The sequence below is a fragment of the Prosopis cineraria genome, unplaced genomic scaffold, assembly GCF_029017545.1.
Source record: "Prosopis cineraria cultivar Desert tree isolate PC_DT_omini unplaced genomic scaffold, ASM2901754v1 PC15, whole genome shotgun sequence".
NCBI classification, from domain to species: Eukaryota; Viridiplantae; Streptophyta; class Magnoliopsida; order Fabales; family Fabaceae; genus Prosopis; species Prosopis cineraria.
In genome coordinates, this window is record NW_026555346.1 from 304,500 (window position 1) to 326,960 (window position 22,461).

Consider the following 22,461-nt stretch of genomic DNA (forward strand, 5'->3'; position numbering starts at 1 on the left):
CTTTTGCTTGATCATTGTTTTTGAATAAATCCTCGAGGGAACGATACTCTACTCATTTTATATTACTTGCTACGACCCGTGCACTTGCGGTGAGTAACAATATCATACAGGGAGATCTCTGAAACAAAGGCATTAGAAGAGCAAATCCAAGCACCCGTTTGGTTTCAACTTCTAAAACTTCCAAAGCCGTCTTGCAAACTCAAAAGTAACCAAGACTGACCTTGTTGGGGGTTGAGCAACTGACTACTAGCTGTGTAGCTGTGATGGAAAGTTTCGCTGGATACAGCAATTATCCTATTTAAAAAAGCCTATAACATTTTATTTTGTTAAGAGGATAATTTTCCTTGCAAAAAGGATAAGTAGGCATGCAACAAGATCGAACAGATGAAAACCTGAGATAACATTCATTGAAAGGTTCCATGAATATTCATAAAGAATTTGCCAGCCAATTTTGCATCGACTTCATGAGCAAACACCAGCACTTCTTACGCCGCAAAAGATGCCACTTCAAAAAAAAAAAAAAAACGAGGACATCCATCGAGCTGTGTTGAAGAACCTACTCCACTGAATTATTTATGATCATGCATCTGAATCAACAATTCCTTTTCAACTACACCCACAAGAAATTAGAGAAAGGTCATCTAACAAAGTCACCAGCCTGATGATGATACAGGAGGCGCCTCAGGTCCACCCTTAAAAGTTACCAGAACCAAGAGTGCTGAATGTACACTAGCACAGCTCGATGGGGGCCTTATCTTGAAGAAACTATGAATTACTCGGTCCAACAGATCACTTCTTGACCAATTTCAAGACATCACCAACAAGGTGTAAAGAACCGGTTACCAGAACCTGAGGGATCAAGCAGGCAAATTTATAATCAGATCTTGCATCTGGCATATAAACCTAAAATGTAGAGAAATCCCGCACATTTATATTTAACAAGCAATAGAGATGTTGATCATTCCGCATGCAGTCTATCAGTTATCTTCTTGACAATATCACATATTCACAATTCCGCAGTATAATTGACATTACCTGAAAACGAACAGACTGATTTTGCTGCACTCTGTCCCGGAGCCATTTGATAGCCAACGGCAATGAGGGAAACACTGCACTATGTTCACAATTACTGGTACTCATTTCCATACCCTCTTTTAATTCATCAGAAACAGCATATGCACTCTTGTCATCACTTCCTACCAAGCCAGATGGCCACCAAAAAGAGAGAGAAAACCAATTGAAGGAAATAATCTAAGACTCTACTTATAAAGCAATGACATTCTCCCATCACACAGTAAGTCTCAAAGTCAAACAGTGACAAAGCACGCGTATTAAATTCAGTTAGAGTCAATTGAGGACCAAGTGGCTTACAGACACAGCAAAAACCAAAGATGACTAAGCTTTATGTTCTAAACAGCAGTAACAAGGCCGAAGTAGGGCTTCAGAGAAACGGCATAATATAGATGCATCATAAACTAATCACACACTCTCATAGAAGTCCCAAAGAAACAAATTATGGTAATCCACAATATGTCATCATCTCAATTCCTTTTTCCCCAGACTCTCTTTCTTCCTCCTACTCCTTCACATAAACATGGAAGTTCCAAAGGTCACATTACATCAGCCCAGAGTCCAGAGAACCACTCTTGTCACTTTCCAAAAAACTGGTACAACATAAGGCAACATAGATCTAGACCGAGAACTTTCTTAGTCAGCAAATCAGCACATTGCAAGCACAACCTAGATCTAAAGGTATTTAACCTTGCTTTACTTTTGATTTTTTTGGGAAATCATCCATAACGTTCTTTGTCCCATACTCCAACACAACCAAACTCAACTTACAAAATAAACAGCATAAAGAACATGTCACATTTATTTATAACATTTTTATCATCAGATGCAGAAACCTAAGTTCTGATTGACATAATCTTGTATGCAGTCAGTTAATACCTTTGTTTCCTTGCATGAGATTTTCCCACACTTTCTGAAGAGTAAACTGCCCCGACAGGTCAACATTAGATTCAGCTGGTGATAAAGAATGGGAGCCAACTTTGTAGTAGACTGATAAACTTGGTATGAAAAGCGCCTTCTTGAAGTACACACCTACAGTTTCAATTCAATTTTTTTTCTTTATTCAGGGGACAAGGAATAAATCTCTTGTTCAGATAAGATCACCTGGCGGAAAAACTTTTTAATTCCGTTTTCTCCATATAGGAGCATTGTTTGGTAATGTGACTGAAATAATAATTATAGAATTAATGGTGGAGAAAGCCACTTTTCTTCTGAGTCATGTGCGCGTGCCTGCAGGATTGTTAGGTTGAGCATGGGTAAACATAATCTATCATAATCCAGAGATTACTCACCATTATCAGCACATGTTTGCATCAGGCGAGGAAGGAGCAACTGAGGATCTCTCACTGACAAGCAATTGAACAATAATATCTGCAAGTAATACAACAATTTCAGTTTAAAAACCACATCAACGTTGATAAAATGAACATTAGTACGTTTATTCTTCTCTAATGTTTAGAATTGTTTAAAACATTACAAGAAAGATGATCATGTGCACTTCTCCTGACTCCTGATAAAGTGATAAGCAAAGTTCATTTAACAAAGGACCAGAGTGAATAAAAGGCAATAGATATCACGCAGAAACAAAAAGAAAATGGAATAGTATCAGAGATCGAAACACATTCAGCTGATAAAAACAATAATTACATTTATCTGAACTATATAATCATGTCTGAAATCCCTAAATCTCAAGCCAGATGTCAGTAAGGAGGAGTTAATAAAATTCACTGCACTCTCAGGTGATTAAGATACAAAGATCACCTCTTTTTTTTTTTTTTTTTGTGGTTGGAGGTGGGCGGGGGGGAGCATGCATGCATGTATTAACAGAATTTGATAAAAGGTCAGTTAACTTTAAACTGATATTTTTACAGAAGACAGCTTACCTGATTCTGTACATACAAAAGTGTTGATAGTTATGATGACTTGGCTATCAAATTGGAAAAGGGTTTTTAATATAAGGCAGTCTAATCATCGTTCAAACAGTGGCAAAGTAAGACCAATGCATCTTATTTGTTTCCATTTGTCTTTTGTTAATTGGAATTGTCAATTGATAACTACAGGTACCAAAAGCTGGAAATTTAAGTCGGGTTAAAATTGACAGTATAATTAAATGATTAAAGCATCAAAGTAGCAACTTTGTGTATTACATTATCATGCCCAGAGCAAGCATGCAAAATATTTGCAAATTGATTCCGAACTACAATAACTAGCATTCATGTTCTCTGATGAATTAGGTAACGTGACTTACTACCCATTAAGCATTAGTTTTATTTTGTCAGTTTCACAAGCTTTATGGTATCATTTTTTAACTTTGAGCACAGGACACAATCAACATCTGGTCAAATACTTCAACCATATGCTGAACTTTTTTTAACCATCATATTTTAAACTTCAACTGCTATGACTTCTGTCAGTTTATTCTTGTCAAACATCCAATTCCAATAAAATTTCCTATAAAATAGAATTCAAAATCTGTGCACTACCTGTGTGGATTGTCTCTTGGCTCTTTGACCATGATGCAAACTAACTAATTCATTAGAAAATTTAGAATTATCAGACTTCTGATGAAGAGAGGTCTGGCCCAGGTTATCTTCTTTAACAGCAAGTGAAAACCACCTTGCACATGCTTCTAAGCTTTCAGGACTATGCGCCCCATCTAAAAAGAAGACAAGTTCATTTTGGCTTTCAATGTTGATGTGTTGATCAGGAACAATTTGAGCCCTTCCTTGTAAACTTGCAGTTGTCAATCCCTTTACAAACTGCTCTGGCAATGAGTGCTGATTCATGTGGATAAATGAATCACTCCAACTGAATGATAAAAATCAAGGGGGGAATAAAGCAACAAAAGGGCGTAGTGAGAATCACTTTTCAAAGTTAAAACTTACAGTCCGTTCCAAGTAGCTATCTTCAAGATGCCCAGTCCTCTTCAGCCATGTAGAGCATAGTAAAATGGCAAGACCTGCATTTAGATATTGATGCTCACCTTCAAGCCCAAGTCTTAAACCATTTAACAACTTGGCATCTAATGGCAGTGCTACTTGAAGAGGTACCTGTAGTTTGTGAAATTTACTCAGATGATTGACTAATCAAACTACTCCAGAATGGGCTACCAAGAAAGCTATCTTTTCCCCCATTGTTAATAGATAGTTAAGCCAAGACAGTTAAGTGAATTTGATATATGTATATCCTGTCTTTCAAAATATAGTTGACAATGTAAAGTGCACAAAATAAGACACGACTAGATTAAATGTAATGAGTATAACAAGTTGAGTCCGTGGGAAGAATTTTTTTCTTTCCAAGACAACCCCTCAAATATGTTTTGAAATGTTAAATACATGTCTTAGGACAGCGACAATGTAATTGAACTAATATTTTGGAGAACTGAAAAATGGTAATGGACATCTAAGGAAATGTCTCAATAATCAAGTATATAAAAGAAAATACTTGGTGACATTTGCCTATGAATTTTGGTCTGGGTTGGCAAGTTCTGAAAACAACACAACTAAACTAAAACAAAATCAATATGCATGCTTGTAAACCAAAACAAGCATACCAACCAGTGCCCTCTCGCTTGACTTTGAAAGTTAATTGTATACATGATAGCCTCATGAAAGAATGTACCTACATCAAGTTGTGATGCCTTCTCTTCAAGTACATGCATGGCTTCATCAGGCTGAGGCACAGTAAAAGCTGGAACCCGGTGCTACATCAAAATAGGAAATACAAGTAAATAATATGAAATTGTCAGAACGAACCAAAAAAGAAATTAATTTCCTTGATGCTACAACGAAAGACGGTAAAGTGTATAAGAAAGAATAGAAATGCAATAACAACTAAGCTGCACTTAAAAGAACAGATTGTTGAAACTGACTTTGAAAGGATTTTGAAAGAAAAAATATTTGCTCCAAGAATACCTTGAAGATACCAGCCTTCTCACCAGCAATTTCTCCAAGAGTATTCCCTGTTAATCAAATGCAGCAGGAGGAAATAAACTTAACTGGTTGAATGAATCAGCAGCAGTGCAACTTAATTAACCTTATTCTAACACTTTGATTATATTATTGAGCTTATAAAAGAATTACTTTTTTCTTTTTTCTTGTCAAATAGGCATACAGTTACATAAATAAAGGCACTTAAAAATGATTTCTAGATGTTCTTAGTTACAATGGGGAAGCAAATCTCACCAATTATCTATGTCAACATTAAAGGTTAACTTGCTTTCATTACAAGTTATAACACTACATATCTCACGTTAGTTTGTTTTGAAAATGCGACAACAAGCTGTTCTGTTTCTAGTTGTTGTATGCGCAATATATATAAAATCCACATATAAATTGGTGCTTTTTCATCTCTCAAGTTACTTCATGATTTTCATTAGCAATGGCTTGGCATTAACAAGCAATACTTACAAAATAAAATACTAACCAAGAATCTCCATGTGGTCATACCCAAGGGAGGTTATGCCACACACAATAGGTTTTTGAACCTGAAATTTAAGCCCATCAACATGATCTTGTTCACAAATATCCTTTGTGGAAAATATTAATAATCAAGCACACCAGCATATTGCTGCTGAAATCACAATTATACATACCACATTTGTTGCATCATATTTACCACCTAATCCAACCTCCATTATAGCAACATCTACCTGAATAAAATTTAAAAATAAATACCTTTCATCATTAACAGGGTACAACAATATTTGCATACATGACTAAAACACAGCAATCTGACCTGCTCTGCTGCAAATATCTTGAAGGCAAGCAAAGCAAGGAAGCGAAAATAGGTAGGCATTGGAACATTTTCATCAGTTTTTTCCTAACCACCAAAATTAGAAACCACTAGTGTTCAGAAATGAATCCAACAGTTTAGGAGAATAGCATGAATTAAGCCTCAAAACTCCAAGCAGGAAATATACATTTTGTCAGTCCAACTAGGCACACAAATTTACAGAAATATAAAGATAAAGTTCAAAAAACAATTCAAATATGAGTAGTTTGTGCTTCAAAATAAATTAAAACAGGGAAAAAAAATGAGAACATGATCTTCCAACGTGCCAATGATTTTCCAGTTCAGATTCTTAAAAGGTGATTAACTGATAATGCACAACACATACCTTCAGTCTATCATAACACCACCAGAAATATGCTAAAAATTTCTCTTCACATATTTCCACACTGCAGAAGCATCAAGAACAGGGATAGTAAATCAGACCATCCTAGCTATGTTGCCAATTTGTCTTAATTGCAATTGTACTCTTCACATGGGCGGTTATAAGACTTGTGCATTAAGGATTGCCAATTCAATGTAGATGGACTTTAGTAGGTCTATTAATTAGGCAAAAGCAAATAGGTACAGGATTTAGGAGATACCAGCAACTTCTCAAATGGAAGATCACTTTTGTTACAAGAAGATATGAAACTATTCCCTTATTTTCCAAATCATCAGAATTCAAATCCTTAATCACTAATCAGTAGCATTCATGCCTCCCTTTTGGCCACATTATCATGCCCACTTGACAGAACAGGTCAGGCAAATGTAGAGCAAAGAACTTCAAATGCAAATCCCAAATATCACTATTTGGATTACATAAAAGAAATAAAAGTGCTGGGCTCAAAATAAAAAAGAAATGAAATAAAAGCGAAAATGGATGCGAAGTACTGACCCATCTAAACGAAATCTTTCACGAACATCTATGAGGTGAGGAGATGTAAAGAGCCCAGTGTGAAAACCGCAGTTACGTAATATAGATTCCGTGAATGTGCATGTAGATCCCTATGAAAACGCAATTTAAATGAGTAATTTGTATCATAAAAAGTGTAGGCAAACTTCACGTGTAAATTGGAAGTTGAAAGCTGCAGTGAGATCCTGAAGCCTGAAGGCAGTAATTACGAACGAAACACGAGTACTTTTTTTTTTTTTTTGCCTGAACTGAGCTCAAGTACTGGAAATCCATAAATGAATCGGTGACTGTGTTGAGAGAGAATGAAAACGCATATTTTATATATAGCCAAAGATGAATCAGCGCACGGTTTCATTTCCGAGCAACCAGCAAATGAAGCGAAAATACCTTCCCTTTGGTACCAGCCACGTGTATGATCTTCATCTTTGAAATTGGCTCCTCCAAATCCAGCATCTGTTGAAATTCATATAACACTAGAACATCAGCTTAGCAGGCGGCAGCTGTAGTAGCAAAACTAGCCCGGGATTTTGAACATCACCAACTAGACTTTTCCCAACAACGTAACTAAGTATTCCAGTCCAACTCGCAAATCTTTTACCTTCAAGTACTCGAATAGCACGTTGAACCGATCCCCCATGTTACTATTATCAGCACGAGTGCGTCTAGTGATTAAAGACGACAATGCATCCAATGCTTCTTCATACGGAGATTTTAAGGAGTCGTTGCCACCTTTTGCAAGTGCACAGAAAGAGAAAAGGCGATGAGCGAAGCGGAAATTCAAAATGTTGACTTGAGCTGATGCACAAAGCACTAACAAGAAGAAGCCCCCAAGAGCGCGAGGAAGAGGAATATTTAGAACAACCCAAATAAAGACTTTAATCAATAGAATCAAATAAAAGGGAATACCTTCAGCCATGACGATTGCTGATTGGATACCCGGAGGGGGGGTAGTTGCGTGAATTGTAAATCCGAGCAGGGGGAGAGACAGACAAAGTTAAAGCTCTGGGTGAACTGAAAAATGGCAGATTGGATTGAGAACGGAGGATCGAAAACTTGGGGAGGAAATAAAAAGAATTGTCGCTTGTGGGCTATTGCGCCTTATATTGGTTGTTGAAAGATGGCAGAAGGATAGCGTGAAGTCCGAACCAAGCAACGGCGCGCTCGGTCTGCACGGTGAATAATATCAGTTACCGTAAGAGGAATTCGCTAGTCGCTTGTGCGGGTCATGGCAGCGGATGGAATGAATGGAACGACGTGGCAAAATCAAAGCCTTCCAATGGATCTACGGTTAGGTTCATTGCGGTTGAGTTAACATGTGGATGAGTGCAGGAGCCAGGTTCACCGCGGCGCGTGTCTATCTGCTGTTGCTGTAAATTTGGTAATGTTCGTTAGTTTAGCTAAGCTTTGACTAATGCTAAACTCACAAACTTCTTTCGGGTTCAGGCCGCAAAGGAAGACTTGGTAAATCTAAATAATACTTTATCGTGGCCAAGCTGATCCAGAGCACAAACTTTGCAAAAAACCAAATATGGGAAGACTGGGTAAACCCTGAATTTATTGGATTCTAACTTAGTTACGATAAGATGAAGAGGGCTATATCGACCTAAGTAGATACAAGAAAGTTATCAAAAAAAGAAAAAAACCCAGGCCCAATATAACATCCAATATAAAGCACTTGTTACAAATATATATAACCAAATTAATAAGTATTTTCTATACTCTACCTCAAGTTAGAATCAAATAAATTTAAGATTCCTAACTTGTTTAATAATTTCTCATAGCTCAATTTACCTAATATCTTTGTGAGTCTGTTTGCCTACTGTTCCTTAAAAGATCTATGCTGAAGCATTGTTAATCTTGATTGCAACTCCTCTCTCACAAAGTGGCAATCAAGTCTATAGAAAAGAAAGTATCGAATTAATCTATCCCTTCTACTTGGCTATATCCTTTTACAACAAGTCTAACTTTCAATTTATCTAAAGATCCAGTTGCCTTGTATTTCTTTTTAAAGATCCATATACACCCTATGGCTCTCTTGCTCTTTGGGAGGTCTACTATTTCCCAAGTATTGTTTCTTTTTAATACATCAATTTCATTTTTCACAACATCTATCCATCTACTATTAGTGATAGGTTCATCCAAAATATTTGATTCTATAATTTTATTAGTACAAACAAGAAATTGTTTATATGATGATGAAACTTTGGAATAACACACATGGCGTCGAATTGGATAAAGGATTTTTGTTTCCACCTTTGACCTTCACGCTATTTAAGTGGTCTAATTTAGAGCAGTCATGGTCTTTAAGTGTAACATCCCAATTTAAATTTTAATAGTTAATTTGGGTTAATAGAAAAAAAAATAAAAAAAATAAAATAATATTATTAAATTATTATTATAATAATAAAAAAAAGAGAAAGGAAGAAGAAGAAGAAAACGAATTTGCTTCGTCCGCCGCCTCAACAGTAACAATAATAAAATAATAATAAAAAAAAGAAGAAGAAGAGAGAGAAAATAATTAAAAAAAAATGTGAGACCCACTGAATTTTTATAAAAACTCACCTGTTCCTTCATTTCTTCATTCCTTCTTTTGTGTGTGAGCTTCGACAGAGAGAGCATCTGTGAGTCAAATTCATCGGTGCAGGGTTTTAAGGTAAGAGTTTTTAATAGGATATTTAGGATGTGATTTTAAGCTTTTCAAGACTAAGTAAGTGTTCTAAAATTTTTTCTTAGTCATCCTTTTTCTTTAGTTTCTGAGTTTGTAGTGGTAGAAAATTTAAGATATGGAAGAGGGATGAATTTATGTTGAATAAATATGGTTTTTGAGGTTGTTAGTAGTATAATAAATATTCTAGAATATAAATTTATTGGTGATCTTTGAATTTGTGGCTTATGGATCAAATTCTAGGCTAGATCTGAAAATATATATTGATTTATTGAGGTTTAGATGATTATTTGGGATGAGAAATGAATTATTATGGCTATAGGATTATGATTCTAAGCTAGAGACTTAATTTTTAATTTTTGAGTATTTTAGGTACGAATTTATGAAATAAAAAGAAAATTTTGATAATAGAAATTAGTTTATAAGTTGATTTTTAGATTATTAATGTTTATTGATAATTAAAAGAGGAGTTAAAAATTATACTTAATAGTATTAACCATAGATTTGTATTAAGATTGAGATTAGGAATTATGTTATATTTTTAATTCTATTATTAGAATTATTTTATTAGTTTCAAAAATTAAAACTAATATTTATAAATAATATGTTATTTGTAGATTGTATTACTGGTGAAGATTGTGGTGAGAGAGAAATTTTAAGGAATAATTTATTGAAAAAGCCACAAGGTAACCATGCTTTTAATTTGTGATTAGTGTTACTTCATGTTAATTGGGTGATTATTGAGAAAATTATGAATTTTGTAATATTGTATAATTGTGCAATATTATTATGAATTTGTTTATTTATTGTGGGAGGTGTTGGGAGACTTGCTATTATTGTTGTATTTATGTGCCACGTGGTACGCCCCTATTGGAGCTCAATAGGTGGTTTGTAAGGACTCGGGCTAATCTACCTTTGGCCGGGTAATTTAGTACCGAGTGAGGGCTACGGCTCGAGGTTAATGGAGGGATATAAGGATGGTTGTTTGTGTTTATTGTAATATTTCTTATATTTGTTGGAATTATATTATTTTTAATTCTCACTTAGTAAGCACACACTTAACTGTTTGTATACACTATCATAAATTGGCTTTGGTTACTGGGACTTTTGAGTCTCATTATGTGGTTAACAATTTTCAGGAGAAGAGCCACGAGTGACATGTGGAGGAGTCCCAGAGGCTTAGTGGTATAGATCCACTGTCTCTTTTGGGTATTTAATTTATGATTTATAATGTGTTATATTGCCAATATTAGGGCTTTTTGTTTATTGTCAATTATATGAATATATAAATGTAATCATGTCTTTCAAACTATTTCTATTTTTGGTACAATTTGGATGACTGTAATTTTAATATTTGGTTTACTTTGAATTGGTTAAAATGGCATGATTATAAGGCCAAATAACTGGCTTGTGTTGAAAATTGACTAAATTGCTTATTTTACTTGTTGGGAGTATAAGGATGGACAAATGTGATTTAGTTTACTTGTTGGGAGTATAAGGATGGACAAATGTGATTTAGCCTAATGGCATGTGGGAGGTAAAAATTTATCTGAAATGTTATAGTATGTGAGTTGAAACCAATTATAAAATATTTTATATCAAAATTATTGATATAAAAATGTGTTGGGTGGCTGTAACCCAACTATGGTTGAGTTAAATTATTAAAAAAAAAATTTTTTTTGGTGTGTTACATAAGCCAACTAGTTGGCTTTCAATTCCTAATAGGATGTTGCAAGTCAGTTTTAGATGCTTCATTGTTGTTGCTTCGAACATCTTGCACAGGTTCATTGGAGGAACTTAAAGGTGCATGATTAAAAATAGGCGCATTTTGTTTGTCAAAATCAGAATCAAATATAAAAAAAAATTAATCATTTAATTTTTATAGTCTTGACCTAATTGTAATTCAATCTCTCAACTTTAATTCGTTATACCTTAATGCCTGAAGTTTTGACTTGGTTGTAAATTAATTTCTGAACTTCGCCTCTTACAATTAAGTCCATAAAGTTTCCACTTCTTAAATATTGATCTCTATATTTTAAAAAATAAAATTATAAAAATTAAAAATATTTTAAAATTTTAATATTTATAAAGATTAAAAGGGTTTAAAAATTTAAAATACTAGTAATAAATTTTAAAATATTTTAAATTTTTATAATTTTATTTTTTAAAATATAAGGACCAATATTTAAAAGGTTAAAGCTTTAGAGATTAAATTACAAGAAGCAAAATTCAAGTATTGATTTACAACTAAGTAAAATCTTCAAGGATTGAATTATAATGAGTCAAGGTTGAATGATTGAATTATAACTAAGTTAAAATTATAAGGAATAAATAATTAATTTTTTTAATATAAAAAAAATCTTGGGATTTCAATTCAACAAATTTATTGTAGCCAAACTGGCCCTAAAGACATACTTTACAAAAACCAGTCCTAGTCACAATAAGGCGAAGAAGGTATAAGGCCCTTACCTAAGTTGATACAAGAAAGCAATCAAGAAAATAAAATAACTCAAGCCTAATATACACCCAATATAAAACACCTGTTACAAATACATATAACCCAATTAACAAGTGTCATCCGTGGGTTGAGATATTTTATGGGAAAAAAAAAACAGAGAGAATGATTGCCATAAATTAAAAAAAAAAAAAAGGAATATAGCAAATCCCGTGTTGGCGTAAATAATTTTTGACATATAGAAAGAATTAAAGAAATCTCGAAAGAGTCTTCTTCCTGAAATCAATTAGCAATCCAATGGATAACTGATAAGTCTCTTTTGGAACATAATAAATAAATAAATAAGTTTGAGAGTGACCTGTGTTTCCATCTCACCATCTAATTCGCAACTCGTGCAAATATAAGACTAAAATCCTCCTCCACCTTGCCAAAAAATTTATCTCCTCATTTTTTTATATATATTTTATTTATAGGCTTATTTTTCTAAAAATGGAATAGATTTTGACAAATAAATTTTACCACTTGCAACTCACTACAGGATATGAAAAATATAACTTGTTGTAATTTTTATATTTACTGTTGATACTGATTTATTTTTCTTATAATTGATTATGCATTTAACCATTCATTCATGATTTTTATTTCTCTCCCATCATTTTAAAATTTTGCAAAAAGTTAAAAAGTCAATTTATCACACTTAGAAAATATGAATATAATAAAACAAAAACTATTATCACTATAAAACTACTCTCAAATTATTGTTCTGTCACAACACTTTTTTTTTTTTAGCCATCCTTTCTGTCACAACTCGCGTGAGCTTATTTTCCATCTTTTTAGTTTCTTCTCTCTTTCAAATCATTATAAATTTTCTAGCAAAAAAATCATTATAAATTTAAATTCAAATATACAGGTAATATGATCATTATTATATAAAAATTAATCAATATAAATCATAATAATAATTATAATACTAAAAACATAATCTCCCCCAACTATTATTTTATTTTAGAGTTAATATATAATTTGGACCCGAACTACAAATTCACAAGTGATTTGAATCTTAAATGTTTATAATATACATTTTAAACCATAAATAATTAAGGTTGATGCAATTTTCTCCCACTGTTTAATTAAAGCAAACATTCAGGTTTAATATGCAATTTTTCTCAAAGGAAGGTAGGGAAGAAAGAGAGAGTAAAATATGATAAAAATCATATATTATATCCCATTTTTTAAAAAAATAATGAACATTTAATTTAATTTAACCGTGAGGGTGAAATTATACCAACTTTAATTATTTAATGTTCAAAATTTACATTATAAAAATTTAGAGTTCAAATTGCTTATGAACCTATAGTTCAAAATTCAAATTACATATTAACCCTCTATTTTAAATGTATTTTTATTAATATTTTAAGATTTCTCTTGATTTATTTGAATTTATTAACCATATCATGCATTTGCTCAATGTGTTTGGATGAAGGCCGGGTCTGGTGTTCAAAACTTTTTTTTCTAACTAAACAAATTAAAGGATCAAATTAAGAATATTGAAAAAGTAAATAAAAGTAAAGAAAGAAATTGATTAAATATAGATAATTATATAATTTAGTAAGGAAGGACAACTTTGTTATTAATTTATTAATAATTAAAAATTGTATAATAGCATGACGGTTACTATTTGGTACAATCGGATTTTGAGAAGAGCCTAGCTTATATATTATTATCACGAGGCCTGTCATCTTCCTTCTCTTTATTTCTCCAATGTGACACTTATTTATCAATCTCTCTATTATTATAAGAGTTAAAGAATAAAAATATCATAAAATTATTTTAAGAGAAGCGTCTAGTGTATTAAACTTTTTTTGTGTAATTTTGCTTTGAAATTTAACAAAAGGGAACAATATTATCCCATAGTTAATTCAAAAATACATTATCATTAAGTATGTTGCTATTTGTCAAATGCTACATGACAAGCTTACTTTTCTCTCTCATGATCCACTTTTCTCTCTCATGCTCAAATGCCTAGGTGACCATGTTGCACTGTCCCAACTTAAAAACAATTAAAATAAGACTTTATAAGATGGGAGTGAACAAAACATGAGATAACCATCAAGATGTTTCATCTTGTCCCAAATATTATATATATATATATATATATATGTATGTATTATTTTTTATTTTAAAAATATATATTAAATATATTAATTATATTAATATAATTTTTACATGTTAATCATATCAATTATAATTTCAATAGTGCAATTCTTATTTAAAATTAAAATTTTTTATATTAATAATTTTAATGATATAGAATAAACAAGGTAATATCTTTCTTTATAATATATTAATTATACTAATATAATTTATTCTTATATCTATCTAAATAATAACTTTTATTTATATCATATTTCTTGTTTTATTTTCAAAAGCGTAATTAACTTAACACATTTCAACTAAAATAAAAAAATAATGATTTAATATTGTGCTTGACTTGCCTACTTCTCTTATAACCCAAAAATCATTTGTAATAATTGCTATTATAATGTACAGTTGTGATTAATGCACTTTAATAATTGACTTGTAATTTGTGTACTTATATTATTTTAATTTTAAATTTAATAAATTATATGATTTAAAATTTTAATGAATACTATTATCCATATCTTTTTCCGACATTATTCAATTTATCGAGACGGCAAGGCATCCCAATCTTATTTTGGTCCCAATCCTATCCTGCTTCTTAATAGGAAAGATGACTTTTAAGATGAGATGGGACACAAGACAAAAATTTGGTCCCAATATTTTTTTCAAGATAAGACACCAAACAGAGGCATCTCAATCTCGTCCTATCCTGTAAACACTCCTAATCTCCAACGCTCCTATCTCCCATTGCACTCAAATAATTCATCTCATTAGCCTCTTCTAGCTCCTCGTTCATCCAATCTGCAACGCTTGCCATTTATTCATCCACTCTAGCTCCTTGCGTTTTTTTTTTTTTAAGAAACTAAAACCTTCATTCAATTCAAAAAAACCAAGTGCAAAGATACATCCAAAATAAAAACAAATCAAACAAACAAGAATATGCATTTTCAAATCCATCTTTATCAAGCATATTTCTCTTCTCCTAGGAGCTATCATTGTTCAAAACTTGACTAGAGCCCTCTATAGCACTCTAAAAATTTATATCAACTTTTTGTAAACTATATAGTTTCACAAACAACTTTGTCTACTAAAATCATTCCATGATAATAAAGAATAAAATATGCTTTTCAAAACACTATAAAACTAAGTAAATGTTTGCCACGATTGAAAAGACTTTAGACATTACTTTCAAACTCTACCCCAATAGAAAATGAGTTACTATAGTAATTAAAATTTTAAACCATTTTATAAAAATTTACCACGGTAAAAATACTTTTCTTACAATAAAACATTTTTCAAAGTGAACTATCATAATAAAAAAAAATTAAACATGATAAAATAAACCCACATGATAATTTAGAAAGTAAATAACTCAAATAAAATGTACCTAATGAAATCCCATTGAAAACAATGTTTAAACTACTTGTTTATGAAGACATTATAATCAATTATGGATCCTAAATAATCTATTTTTAGAAAAAATTCCCACACGATTAAAAAAGTTAATAAATTATTGAATCAAAATCATATTTTGAAATAAACTCTGAGAGGTTGTTTATAAATTCAATTTTATTATTAAATATTATATTTTACTTTTTAAATAAAGTCTATGAAATTTAATAATATTAAATACAACTTTATCAATAATTTAATTTTAAAAAGCAATATTTTTTATGATAATTTATATAGCTAAAATCAATTTTAGTATCCAAACAGATTGCGTTATAATAAAATCAATTATAATTAAAATTAATCATATTAATTAATTATTTTTACAATCAATTATACATAATTGAAATTCAAATAAGCCTAAAATCCAGTAAAATGTCACAAAGGGATGATTAAAAGATAAATATGGTTCCTAAAGGCTAAATTATCTAAAAACAAGTTATAAAGGGGTAAAAGTGTCCAAAAGAACCCTTTTAAAAACAAAAATAAAATAAGGGCAATATTGAAATTTTAGAGTCAAAGGTGACCCTTCATTAAAAAGGTCATGAGCCGCAGTTAAAGGCATGTGCACCACGACACACATTATAAAATATGTAGAAAACTAAAATGAACAATATTTCATGACTTCCAACACGCTCAATTTTTGACACACATTTAATTCGAGTGATTGAAGTAAAACTTACTAAAATTTCTAACTAACAACTTTAGTTTGGTATAAAAAATTTTCCATTTGGAGATTTAGTCCACCAAAACCTTGAAAGATTCCAAAATACACCTCCAAACACTCTTAAACTTCAAACCACACAAAGCCAACAGCTAAAGCATGGAAAACTGGACATATATTAGCTAAAGTAGTATTATACATGCTCAGCAAACAATATTCATCTCATCATTTCATAGCTCAATCCAAGCCCAACCTTTTAACACAAGTTTCTTAATATCATCACATTGCACATAAACATGCTCTAATCACATTGTCATTCTAATATCATAATCTATGGCACACAATCATGGCCAATCCATGCTACACATTTAATCAAATTAATATTATAGACACAATTATATATAATTATAAGTTTTTGGTTACCTTGACTCTTGGATTTACCACCCCAAGAATTTAACTTTGGATTTCACAAAGAGCTTCCCACCAAATGAAACTCCAGAACACTATAGTCTACACATAAATCACAAAAACACAATATTAATGATTAATCATCATTAATTTTCCCTTAATCGCAATTAAGGCCTAATTTTTCCCTAATCATGATAAGTTATTCTAACCCCAAAATTAACTTTCATTAGTTCCTTTAGCCTTTTTTAAGCCTAATAATTACTGTCATTAACTCCCATTAGCCTAATTTTGATTATTTAGCACTCGGTTTAATCCTAAACATCTCTTTAAAAGCATTTAATGCTGTCTTTAATAAAAACTTAGGTGTAGAAGCAATAGAGAACATTAGGAAGCCTCATTAATGACCTAAAAGTGGTTGCAACCACCCTATAATAACTCCAATACCCAACTACTCCATTCATTCAAAACTAGAAATGATAAGAAAAAAGATAGGCAAGGGATCATAAGGCTTTCCCCAAGACTTAAAACGTCCTAAAGAGCCCGACTACTTATGGCAAAACCCTAGCAGAGCTGCAGTTTTATCCATTGGATAAAACCCTAAAACTCACCTTTAATCTAATTTTCGAACTCCATATTTGAATTTAAAATTTTGGAGCGCTCGCTGCGATGAGAAGCATTGTTTGCTGCAACGTACAATCTAAAATGAGCAACATCACTAAAGCCCCTAAACCTGGGTTGGAACCCTAAATCTAGGCCAATCCGACCCATTAAAACCTTATTTTGGACCCCTCTAAAGGCCCAATAGGCCTAAATGGCCTTCCAAACTCACAATACTAATTCCTAATTAACCAAATTATTTGATTAAACTCTTTAATCGATTAGTTAATCCTTAATTTTTAGGATGTTACAATCCACACACCACAACTATGCCTCAAGTGCTTCTCTCCCCTGTAAAAATTATAATCATGAGGAATGAGACATGAGGTCCCAATAACCAAATATAAAATGCCATGATGCATGCAATCAGTTAATCATGCGAATTACTGAGTGAGTAAGTGAAAACACATTTCCATATAAATTATTATTAAGTTACAAACACACAAAAAATGATGCATGACCAACACCTTGTCCCTTTTGTTCACCATGCTCAATATTCTAACTCACTCGGCCAAAGGTAAATTATTCAAGCTACACATGCCACCCATTGAGCTTAATGAGGACATACCACATGATAATAATTATTTCACACACAACTCCCAACCATACATCAATTAGTTATGCGATTAGTAAAATGTTCCATACATATAGTTATATACACAATTGAACATGCTTTCCAAGTATATCTTATCAAATCAAACAAATTTTACACAAGATTTAATTCCCACTTGGCAACACATTGTCTCAAACACATAATATTCATTTCCAACATATAGCTTCCTAAAACACAATTATTTCATAACAAAGATACATAAAACCAACCACAAAACACACACCATAACATAATAGAAATGGTACCTTTACTCCTTGTTAGCAAAGTTCCCCAAACAAAGAGAGCTATCATCTCCAATGATGTCAACACCATAATAGAAATAATACTAATTATCACTAATACAACACTAGCTATGACTAATTACAGCACTTATACACTAATCATACACTAACCCTAGAGTTATGTTAATTAACCCAAGGCTATCATAATTGTTTAAATCCTCAAACCAACTCATAATCTTTATCATTACACTAATTTACCACTAAAATCATCACTAAAATCACCCAACAATGTCTAGGATTTTGGATATAATCATCATCTAACCATGTTTATTATCATCAAAACAACATAAATAACACTTATTTAACCTCAAAACACTCACATAGTTTGAATCTAAGCTTGGGCAACCCTAAAAAAACGAAATCCCAACACTAACAAATGTTTAAACAAGCGCAAAGAAGATAGAAAAAGATAGATAAGTGGTTAAATGAGTTACTTAGAGTGATTTGAGTATTTAAATTCGTGTCTTAAGGTTAGAAACTCTAAACTCTAACAAAGCCACCGAAAAATCACATACAAGACCCTCAAATCTCCACCTGCGTTTCTGTTTCAAATAGAAACTATAATGCAGATCATGCAGCATCAACTAAAGCCCCATATATTTGGGCTAGATCTGCTCTAAAACCTAATTTGGACTCAATTTAACCTAAATATATCATTCTAGACAAAAATTAAACCACAATTAAATGCCTAAATAAGTTATTAACATCAAAGAACCTTAAGCCTCAATTTTCACAATTAATTCATAATTTAAAAATGAGGATATTACACCCTCTTTTGCTGCCCTTTCTTCTTCTTCTTCCTTGGGTGGTGATATTCTGAGGCACTTCTTGGCTAGAGCTATTGTTAAGCTTGGCAAATGGTAGGGTCAGGGATAAGCAAGGGTAACAATCTACTAACTCTCTAAGCAAGTATCTCACTTAATGAAAAAAATAGTAGCCAAGTCAAGGAGAATCTCTAAAGACTGAAACTAGACTTTAATTAATTTTGAATGTCCTTCTATAAACAAGCAGCCATATAAATAAGCTGAAAAAATAACTAAAGGCTCTATAAAATTACCCACTTCCTTGAATTTCAGACCGACTCAAATAGACTCACAACAGACTTGATAATGTTTATTGGAAACAATAACTACCTCCTAAAAGCTAGGACACATTCAACAGGTTCAAGAACTTAAAAATAAACAACTGAAGTAATAAATAAAAATATAACAAAAATATTTGAACTAAGTCAAACACGTTTCCTCTTCTTTCTACTAGACGTAAGTAATGGTGGCCTATCACGTCTCCCCCCTCAAATGTCACCTTGTCCTTAAGGTGAAATTTTGAAACTGACCAGCATACAAGTCATAATCCTCCCAAGTAGCATCTTCAAGTGGGCGATTTTTCCAAGCTACCAATAATTCCAACATGTGCCCAAAATGCCAGCGACGATCTAGTATATGATCAGCTTGCAGCAAGAGTTCCCAATCATCAGAAATTGGAAGAGGAGCTGGAGAAGATGGTGGCAAAACACCATGTGCAAGGCGCAACAAGGAAACATGAAAGGGGGGATGGATTTTTGCATAAGATGGAAGTTCCAGCTCATAAGATACAACTACTATTTTTCATAGAACTTTGTAGGGTCTAAAGAATCTAGGAGATAGCTTCTCATACCTCTGCTTTCAGAGAGATTTTTGTCTGAAGGAATGAATGCACAGCAGCACATGGTCACCTTCTTGAAAACAAGCTCTCTGTTTTTCTTATCTTGCTGATTTCTCATTCTACCTTGGGCCTTTAAGAGTTTATCTCTTAATAGCTTTAGCATAGAATCTCTAGTTAACATTTGCTCTTCTAACTCAGCATTAGTAGTTTCACCCTTCACAAATGGGTGCAAAGAGGGAGGGTCTCTACCATAGATTACCTTGAAGGGTGTAGCACCTGAGGATACATGGAATCCAGTGTTGTACGAGTATTCTGCCCAACATAAATAAGCACTCCACTTCTTGTTCATGAGCAAAACATCGAAGGTAAGCTTCCAAGCACCTATTAACCACTTCTGTTTGGCCATCTGGCTGCGGGTAATAGGATGTTCTCATCTTCAACTTAGTTTGGCTAAGACGAAACAATTCTTGCCATAAACAGCTAAGGAAAATGGAATCCCTGTCTAAAATAATTGAGCAGGGCATGCCATGAAGATGAACAACCTCTTTGCAAAAAATTCCAGCCACAATTTTTGCAGAATAAGGATGAGAAAGTGGCAAGAAGTGGCTATATTTGCTTAAACGATCAACTACAACAAGTATGGTATTGACTCCTTATGATTTTGGAAGACCAACAATAAAGTCAATAGAGATATCTTCCCAAATTTGTTTTGGAATTGGTAGGGCCTGTAGCACGTTTGCAGGAGCAAGAGTTTCATACTTGTTTTGTTGGCAAGTCAAGCATTATTGAACATGCAACTTCACATCCCTCTTCATTTGAGGCCAATAAAATTGATCAGTAAGTCGCTTAAGTGCCTTCAAATAACCACTATGGCCTCCTATAGGGTTTCATGTGCTTCTTGTAGAAGAGTGGCATGCAGATTACTTACAGAAAGGATCACCAATTTGCATTTGTGAAAAAACTTGTTGGCTATCCATTGAAAATTTGGCCTTGAATTAACATCTTATTGTAAATCAGAAATGATTGCCTAAGTATAGGGGTCTTGTAACAATGCTTACTACAACTCAAAAAAATCTAGGGGCACAGCTATAGATAAATTGAGCAATTCAGTTTGCTGTGGTTTTCAAGAAAGGGCATTTGCAGCCATATTTTCCTTTCCTGCCTTATACAAAATGGTGAAGTCAAAAGGCATTAGCTTTAAGATAAGCCTTTGCTGTGAATTAGTGATAATATGCTACTCCAAAAGGTGCCTTAAACTGCTATAGTCAGTCTTAACATAAAAATGACGCCTAATTAAATAATGTTTCCATTTCTGAACAGCAAGAACAAGAGCCAATAATTCTCTATTATAGGCAGATTTGTATCAATTAGAAAGAGAAAAACCCTTACTAAAGTATGCCACAAGATGATTTTGTTGCATGAGGACCCCTCCAACACCCTCCATAAAGGCATCACATTCAACAGTAAATGGTTGAGAAAAATTGGGCAGCTGGAGAACTGGATCAGTGGTTAATGCCCCCTTGAGCTTTTGGAAAGCCCCCTCAGCTTGTTTATTCCAGCAGAAAGCATCCTTCTTTGTGAGATCCATGAGTGGCTTGGCAATGACTCCATAATTCTTCACAAACCTCCTATAGTGGCCAGTGAGTTCTAGAAATCCTCAAAGCTCCTTAATCATTATAAGAGAAGGCCATTGTTTAATAGAGTCAATTTTCTCAAGATCAACCCTAACACCTGCTTGTGATACAATATGGCCAAGAAAATTGACTTGGTGATGGCTGAAGGAGCACTTCTTAGCATGAGCAAAGAAGGCATTAGTACGTAACAAATTCAGAACAATCTCCAAATGAAGCTTATGCAAATGTAAAGAGGGGCTATAAACCAGTATATCATCAAGGAAAACCAGCACAAAATGTCTTAAATGTGGACGAAAGAGGTCATTCATTATTGGCTAAAAAGTTGATAAAGCATTAGTGAGTTCAAAGGGCATAACAGTAAATTCATAATGACCTAAATGTGTCCGAAAAGCTGTCTTGTAAATGTTTGGAGGGTTGACGCGAATTTGATGATACCCCAAGTGAAAATCAATTTTTGAAAATTAGGCAGCATGTAATTCATCAAGCAACTCATCCACATTAGGAATAGGATACTTATTTGGAACCATAACGCAGTTGAGTTCCTGATAGTCAATGCACATCCTCCATGAGCCGTCCTTCTTTTTCACTAGTAGAACAGGGCTTGAAAAGGGCTAAAGCTAGGTTGGATAAACCCTTTTGCTAAAAATCAACAACTTGCCCCTCAATCTCATCCTTCTAAGAGTAAGGCTACCTATACGGCCTGATGTTGGGAGGTTGAGCGTTTGAATGCAAAACAATGGCGTGCAAGTACGTTCAAAGAAGAGGCAGCATCGTAGGTTCTGCAAATACATCCCTATAGTCCCGAATTAGCCCTTCAATATCTGTGAATTTATATTAGAGACTCCCTTTAGGACCTTCTTGCTTAGCTAACACATTAAACACATTGAACTCTACCTTAGAAGTAGTCTCCCGAGGCATTCCTTGCAGTTTATACCTTTTTCCATTAACCCAAAAAATCATAAACATTTGCTGCCAATTTGCTTGTACTGTGTTTAATGATGCTAGCCACTAAATACCAAAAACCATATCTATACCAGCAAGAGAAAAAGGAAAAAAATACTCACAACCTCCACATCTTGAATATGTACCTAGAGT

General features: G+C 32.9%; 1 protein-coding gene across 4 annotated transcripts; it reads right to left on the minus strand.

The window, feature by feature from the left end:
- Positions 1-373: 373 nt before the first annotated feature.
- On the minus strand, positions 374-7,932 carry LOC129294372 (folylpolyglutamate synthase). 4 transcript variants are annotated; one of them, XM_054932692.1, is made up of 16 exons: positions 7,664-7,932; positions 7,356-7,567; positions 7,145-7,210; positions 6,740-6,849; positions 6,191-6,251; positions 5,809-5,892; positions 5,666-5,722; positions 5,497-5,557; positions 4,986-5,032; positions 4,697-4,774; positions 3,957-4,121; positions 3,555-3,848; positions 2,364-2,442; positions 1,951-2,103; positions 1,036-1,109; positions 374-849 (listed from the first exon to the last, which is right to left on the minus strand). In XM_054932692.1, the coding sequence occupies exons 1-16, from the start codon at positions 7,671-7,673 to the stop codon at positions 790-792; spliced, it is 1,611 nt and encodes a 536-aa protein (XP_054788667.1). In that variant the 5' UTR covers positions 7,674-7,932; the 3' UTR covers positions 374-789. The 4 variants fall into 4 exon arrangements, with proteins under 4 accessions (XP_054788667.1, XP_054788666.1, XP_054788665.1 ...); XM_054932691.1 differs by having other exon boundaries at positions 1,036-1,196; positions 7,356-7,486; positions 7,664-7,921; XM_054932690.1 differs by having other exon boundaries at positions 1,036-1,196; positions 7,664-7,921.
- Positions 7,933-22,461: the final 14,529 nt, after the last annotated feature.